General features: G+C 36.0%; 1 protein-coding gene and 1 long non-coding RNA gene across 2 annotated transcripts in view; both read right to left on the bottom strand.

Moving 5' to 3' along the window:
• Positions 1–625: 625 nt before the first annotated feature.
• On the bottom strand, positions 626–1205 carry LOC107683608 (uncharacterized). Its single transcript, XR_001633737.1, has 3 exons — positions 985–1205; positions 824–896; positions 626–713 (listed from the first exon to the last, which is right to left on the bottom strand). It is a non-coding gene; the product is annotated as an uncharacterized LOC107683608 (long non-coding RNA).
• Positions 1206–4621: 3416 nt separating this feature from the next.
• Positions 4622–7507, bottom strand: part of LOC107683607 (glutathione S-transferase A-like) — a 6665-nt gene continuing 3779 nt past the window's right edge. Inside the window, exons 3-6 of the mRNA XM_016479678.1 lie at positions 6530–6635; positions 5770–5888; positions 5300–5388; positions 4622–5087 (exon numbers count right to left, since the gene is read on the bottom strand). Coding sequence (XP_016335164.1) covers positions 4955–5087; positions 5300–5388; positions 5770–5888; positions 6530–6635 — 447 coding nt within the window. The 3' untranslated portion in view covers positions 4622–4954. The remainder of the gene's footprint in view (positions 5088–5299; positions 5389–5769; positions 5889–6529; positions 6636–7507) is intronic.

The following is a 7507-nucleotide window of genomic DNA, read 5'->3' as shown; positions in this document are numbered from 1 at the left end:
TCAAAGAAACCTGGGCTTCCATACCACCTCAGCAGTGCCACAAACTGATCACCTCCATGCCACGCCGAATTGAGGCAGTAATTAAAGCAAAAGGAGCCCCTACCAAGTATTGAGTACATGTACAGTAAATGAACATACTTTCCAGAAGGCCAACGATTCACTAAAAATGTTTTTTTTATTGGTCTTATGAAGTATTCTAATTTGTTGAGATAGTGAATTGGTGGGTTTTTGTTAAATGTGAGCCAAAATCATCACAATTAAAAGAACCAAAGACTTAAACTACTTCAGTCTGTGTGCATTGAATTTATTTAATACACGAGTTTCACAATTTGAGTTGAATTACTGAAATAAATGAACTTTTCCACGACATTATAATTTATTGAGATGCACCTGTATATATGAGATGTTATGATATATGATGGCTAATATTATAAATCCAAACATTATAAATAAGATTATAAGCTCCAGTCCAGAATTTTACATGAAAGCAAGCATCAAAACATACCAATTCCTATTAGACTAAACTGTAATAACAACAGAATCTTTGTATTTAGCATCAAATTTTGACTATGATTAAGTCAGACGGGTGTATTAAAATCTGATAGGTTGAAATAGGTGCACATACCTCATCAGGCAGTAGAATTATTGAAGAGACATTTTTTGATTTATACGTGATATTGAAATAAACCGTTACAGACGTGTTCAATGGTGAACTGTGAATGTAAACACATAAAAGCCAAATTATATTTAAATGATTCCCAACCCATAAATTTAATCTTTACATAGAGAGTATGAATAATCAAATCATGGCTTACAATCGTACCTCAGTGTAATGGTGATGTTTTCTGAAGATTGTTCCGGTAGATTCACTGTTGCTGGAGCTTTGATAGTCACTTCTGCATTTGTAAATATAATGATATTAACTTTTCCCTGTTCTTCTCTTTGTTATCTTTTATTTGTGTATATTTAAAACATCATACATACCCGCTAACGCCGTGTGCACACAGGCAGACAGTGTTATGAGAAACAGTAAGACAGCTTGCTTCATCTTGACATTATATTTATAATCCCACACGAGTGTAATTACTGTTCACTCAAGAGCTCTCATTAAAAACAAAGCGAATATGCGTCCTAACACGCCAAGCGTTAACTCTATTACAGGAGGAGACTGATGATCTCAGTCTGTAGTTCCGCATGCATTCGACATTTTGGATCACATGACACGGGTCAGCTGACTTCGCTCGACCAATCATGTGTATATATTTTATTGCGGCGGTAGATGCTGTGGGTTGTATATGTTGTCCTATTGATTTACTCATTATATATGGAAAATTCTTTATTCACAAATGTAAATGGGCAGTGAAAAAACCTAATTTGACTCATTTCAGAATAGAAATAGGTCACTACTTGTATACGTTGAAAAAAACAAGAAATAACAAAGCAAAAAAAAACTGTAAATTACTTTAAAGCCTTAAATCTATTCTTTGAATAATTTGTAATTATTTGTACTTGTTTACAGACGTTAGTTTTTTTTTTATTGCTTTTCTTATTTAGTTTTTATTTATTTATTTTAAGTATTTGTTTTCATTCAGTTTAAATGGTATTGCCCTTATATGTTCTTTGTTCTAAAAATTGCAATAAAAAAAAAAGAAAAAAAAAATGTCCTATTGTCTTGTTTTTTTTTTTTGTTTTTTTTTATTTGGACCTTGAGTCTGTAATAAAGATTGATTGATATGCTGCCTTGTGTACTGGCCCCCACTGAAACATGTTTGGCCACCCAGATGTTTTGCGGTCTAATTGTTTTTGTACTAGTCAGTTTATGACGGTTAGTCACAGGCAGGCATCGGATGAAATGAGAAACTTCATCACATTACATTATCAAGCTTAGAGAAATGCAAAAAGTACACGTAGCCACTGTAAAAGATAAAGCACACGGTTACTGTCGCACAAACATGATATGGTGATTCGCGGTGTCTTGTAAAACCATGAAGGGGTTTATTTTGCAAAATTATAATGACCGTGTGACTGCATCGGTTATTTTTACTCATCAAATAAATACCTTGACATTAAATAATAATACGAGTTTAAATTATTTCTGCTGATCTGCTCAAAACACATTCAAAACTTTAAGGTTTCCACTATTAACACGTACAAAACAATCGTCAGTAGCCTAACATAAACGATATTATTAATCCTACTAGCCAGCTAACAATTTTTGGTTCCCAGAACGTTCTTTTTTTATGTTTTGTTTTTGGTTAGCCAGGAAAGTTTTCTTAACGTTCCAAGAACATTAGTTTTTGGTTTGTAGAGCGTTATTCTAATGTTATTCTAAAGGCCCGTTCACACCAAGCACGATAACTATAAAGATAACGATAAAGATATAGTTCTAAAAATCGTTCTCAATATTAAAGAATAGCAGAGTTCACACCACAACTATAACGATAACGATACAGAGGAACGATATCGTTGTGATCACTTTCAAAACGATTTTTTTCCAGCTGATGAACGATAAAATACTGACAGCCAATCAGAATCCATCCTGCTGTAACGAGCTCAAGAATTTAAAGTGGCAGACGCATGTGCGCTTAGAATAAACAGACGATATCGTTCGCTGGTGTGGACGCTAATATCGTTATCTTTATAGTTATCGTTCTTGGTGTGAACGGGGCTTAACGTTCCCACGGGAACCAAAAACTAACGTTAGGGGAACGTTTTATATTTGCTGGGTAATCCGCACCCTAAAGCCTTGTTTTGTTTACATTAGTGAATTACTAGTTTTAATATGCTCCTGTACGGTCGTCATGATAGAGATCGACTAAAAAAAGTTCCTCGGGACTTTTAATTCATAAGATCTAATTTCAGAGATTGCTGCAGCTGAATAACGTAAACATCGAGACGTTTAGACTAATGAAACATTGAGAAAATATACTGACGATAGTGATTATATGTTTTTTTCTCTGTTTTTAAATCAATCTCGGGTGTTTTCATAAGAATAAAGTATATTTCCAATGCAGTGCTAATCTACATTCACTGTATATAATATTAAAATAATTTTTTTTTTTCTGGCTCATTCTGTGATAAATCACATCAGATTACTTCAATCACTTGAAAACTAGTATGGAGCAAAAACATGATCGCTCTCTCTCGTGATGCCAACACGGAAGTGACTTGAACTGTAATTCATCGACTGGCCGCTAGAGGTTGGCTGCAAAAGTGAGTCAATCCCATAGACTCCCCATGTTAAAATGTCCAACTTTACAGCAGAAAAAACATTTTTACAGCCTGGTTCAAAAAATTATTTTGGTCTATATAGCTAATTTTGCCCTTCATGACAACTGTGAGGGGGATGAATTTTTTTATAACTCATCCGTTTAAATTAAATTAAGCCTTAAAGTTCTGCATAATTAAGGGTGTGGCCACTTGAGTGACAGGTGGATTGCCGCTGCTGTCACCACCGTCGAGCTAGGTGGGCGTGGCTTCAGCAACCTGCTCCCGCCTCTTTGCCCATTTTCGATTATCCGGGAGTGACGTGCGGTGACGCGCTGCCAAGATGGCGATGGCCGGCTCTGCCCACTTTTGAGCTTCAAAAACGCTCTTCGGAAATCTACTGGTGACGTCACGGACACTACGTCCATTTTTTTATACAATCTATGTTTTAATCTCATAAATTGTCAGGTTTTGATGCTGTGTTAAGCTAACACGCTAACCCTCATATAGCTGTTACGCTTTATAGGAACAATTATGTTTTACTCATTTTGAAAAGTAAAGTTCATTGGGATTTTTATTTTTAAAGAGGTCCAGACATTGACTTTATTTATTATTATTTTAACATTCCTCGAGGTTTACTTATAACGTTAAATACAGTTTTTTTGCACAACACTGCCTCGATTACGAAACAAAATCCTCGGACACAATCCGGGATGCCATTAAAAATAAGCTATCCACAGCTATCCCGTTTTTGGAGCTTGATTAAATAAATGCTTCGTTCATAACGAGGACGACGTTTTAAGCTATGAAACTTGCAGGATGTTTTAATGATATAAAGACCTCTTATATGCCAAAATATCAAGGCAAATTTGATTTCTCATCTCATGACCCCTTTAAAAACATTAGGTCACACCAACTAAATTAATGTGAAGGTTAAATCAAGTAGCAATAGCATTTTCAGCTTAATACTTTCTGATATTGTACCACAGATTTAGGGATTATTTTTGTCTCTGGTGGTCACCCTCTTTTGGGGCAGTGCCCCAGCACTATTATATTAGTGTCAGTAAATATTTATGATAATAAAAAACGCTTTAAACCTTTTTATAATGATTCTATGACCTCATGTAATTATGTCACATGCCACTAGGGGTACATGACGTCAACATGAAACGGCTTGGGATTCGTTTTTAAAATGACTCGTTTAAATGATTCAGAGTCGACTCTTTCTTTTGAGAGACAATTACTTTATACACGGTGCACTTTCAGATTTAAAACTTTGCAGGATGTTTGCATTCACTTAGAGCTGTGTTACACACTGCATGAAAGGTAATTTTCAAAAATCCATAATAGGGGCACTTACAGTAAGTTGAACTTGTATAGTGCTCATAATTTGAACCTGAACCGCATTTCTTTCTTTTTTGTTGTAATGATGGTAAATATGTTCTTTATTTTGCATGAACAGGATAAAACTTAGTTAGTCCCAAAACAATAACAATAAAAGCTGTTGACATAAATCATTAAAGGCCACAATACACAATAACAATGAGCTTTATCTTTAAAAATTAGTTCACAAATAAAGCGGCCCGCTGGGTTAAAGATAAATGACTGAGGTTAATTATCAAACATCAGACAAACTGAAGCTGCTGCACTGTAAAGGGGACTGATCACAGTCAAGGGTTGTGATTTAATACAGTAAGTTGAACACATAAAACTGAATTAAGTGTTGTTTGGGCAGTCCTGATGTTCTTCACAGGTTCTTGAACGTGTCTTCACCCTCGGGTTTCTCCAGCCACTCAAGAGGCCAGCTGGCTTTAACACTGGGACGGTCCTTTAGCATCTCGTGGTACTCCATCAGTCTGGGACAATGCTCCGGAGGACAGCTGAAACCAGATCAAACATTAAACCAGCCTCATGAACCTTCACCTGACAGCATCAATCATTAACCCTCATAATACATTCAAGATCTGATACTGCTTTCAAACTCAAAGAATCATTATTTTATAAAGCACTCATGACATAACGCATCTGACCAACAACTTTTCATTAATGAGAAGATGTGAAAAACGCTTTATATCCAGAGCGATTCACTCACTGAAGTCGCGGGAAAAATGCGATGACGGGGAAACAAACCACATCGGCCATAGTGAAGTTCTTGCCAGCGAGGTACGAGCCTTTACCCATCTATGAACAAATCACTCATCGTTAGAGAAGCTCATTATTATGCCCTCAAATACAGTAACAGCATCTCCTCTACTAATGAGGAATTGCTGCAATCAACACGTGCATTCATTATCCATTACGCTGTTGTAATGCGCTTCATTTCAGAAAGAAATGTAAAAGTCATGGAGGCCAAAGTTCAAGTTCACCCTCCATAACTCTAATCATTTTACTGATAAGACATTAGGTTGCAATTAATTGCAACAGCCGCCTAAAACAATGACTATTTGCCAATCATTACATTTAGATGAAGAGAATAACTGATGAATCATTCACAATGAGACCGGCAATCTGACATCATAAATGCATGATTTATATTATCAATAAATATCAATAAAATCTGACCTTCTCCAAGTATCCATCCCACAGTTTGAGCTCGGCGATTAAACTCTCTTTATTCCTCTTCAGAGCCGATTCATGTCTCTCTCCTTCAGGAACATGCCACTCGTAGAAAGCCACGTCATCTGAACAAAAAACAGTGCATATGTTCTATCCATCAGGTTTTTACGACTCATATAGTCTGATACAGTGAGAATATGGAGAACAAAACAGCTCAGTTTTATTCAGAGACTCAAAAATATTTGTATATATGCTGATATTTATATGATGAAATTCTGATGCTTGTGATGTAAATCAATGAGATGTTTATAACAGTAGAGCAGATACTGACATAAAATGATATAAATATCTGTCGTCGCTCTATATCTCCAATAATCTGTCTCAGTAAGAGGAGATTGAAATGATCCAAACATATAATGCAGTGATTGAGAGCTGAAGAAATAAAGGCTCCTCAGAAGATGTGATGTTCTGGAGGCTTGTGAAGATCATTCCTCCGCTGAGGAACAGTGAAAGTAAAGCTTCTGGAAACAAACGCTCCTCAAAAGATCCTGAGGATCAGATTTGAGACTCTAAAACATGATTGATGGAGAATCAAGTAAAGCTGAGCTGCTTCAGTCCAGTAAGTGTTCATCTGGAGATATTACTGCAGTTATTCTGACGCTTACTTGATCAAAATCAGTCAAGATTTGACACGAGAAGCAGCAGCTGAAGCTGGACGTTTGCATGTTTTTAGACTTGAAGTGTGTTGACTGTTGAGAGCACTTACACATTTTCTGCTGCAGGTTGTTGGTCTCAAGCATTCGCTGGTAGACGAGTGCTTGTTCAGCCGGGTCGTCTGGGATCAGACGGGTGCCTTGAGACTTAAACGCGCTCTAGAAACCAAAAACACACCCATTAGTCGTCCGTCTGGGATCTGTAGTGTCTGGATCTATTACTTACAAAAAAGCAATTATTGTTACAATTCTTCCTTGATAAACATGTTTTTAGAGTCACTTTGATATTTTTCTTGGTGTTTAAAGTAAATAATGTGTATGTGTAACTAAACTGAACTAAGCTTTCCCACATCAAGCAATATAAACTCTAAAGATAACATCAGAACTGAGTCAGAATCTCAAATAAAGTAAAGACTGCCTTGGAAGATAAAAATAGTATCTACTCTGAACTAGAAAAAAAAATTGTTTGATGATGAAAATATTGGAAACTAGTACTAGTAAGTTATTATTTGTAACTCACTTATCCCAGTTTGATAGACAATACTTCTTTTATTTCCACTATAATCCACTGGGTTGTTATTTATGGAAACTTGTTTCTGACATGGATTTTAAAAAAGGAAAAAGGTAATTGCGACTTTTTATCTCACAATTATGACTTTTTTGCTCGCAATTCTGAGTTTATATTTCACGAATCTGAATTGTGTGCAAAAAAAAAAGAATTACAATCGTCAAACTTCCCAGTGCCCTGTTGGTTACAGTGTTTACTTCCTTTTTAATTATATTTGTATTATATATATATTATTTAATTATATTTTTATTAAAGGTATCTTGGAGAGGTGAGGTGAGAAGTCGCAACATCTGGCTACTGGGGTGCCTCAGGGCTCAGTTCTTGGACCACTTCTCTTCTCGGTCTACATGGCATCACTAGGTTCTGTCATTCAGAAACATGGCTTTTCATATCACTGCTATGCTGATGACACTCAACTCTACCTCTCATTCCATCCTGATGATCCGACGATAGCTGCTCGCAT

Source organism: Sinocyclocheilus anshuiensis, unplaced genomic scaffold (genome assembly GCF_001515605.1).
Source record: "Sinocyclocheilus anshuiensis isolate Anshui unplaced genomic scaffold, SAMN03320099.WGS_v1.1 scaffold2617, whole genome shotgun sequence".
In the NCBI taxonomy this organism is placed as follows: Eukaryota; Metazoa; Chordata; class Actinopteri; order Cypriniformes; family Cyprinidae; genus Sinocyclocheilus; species Sinocyclocheilus anshuiensis.
Note: the sequence above shows the minus strand (reverse complement) of the source record. Positions and strands in the feature narration are given on the sequence as shown.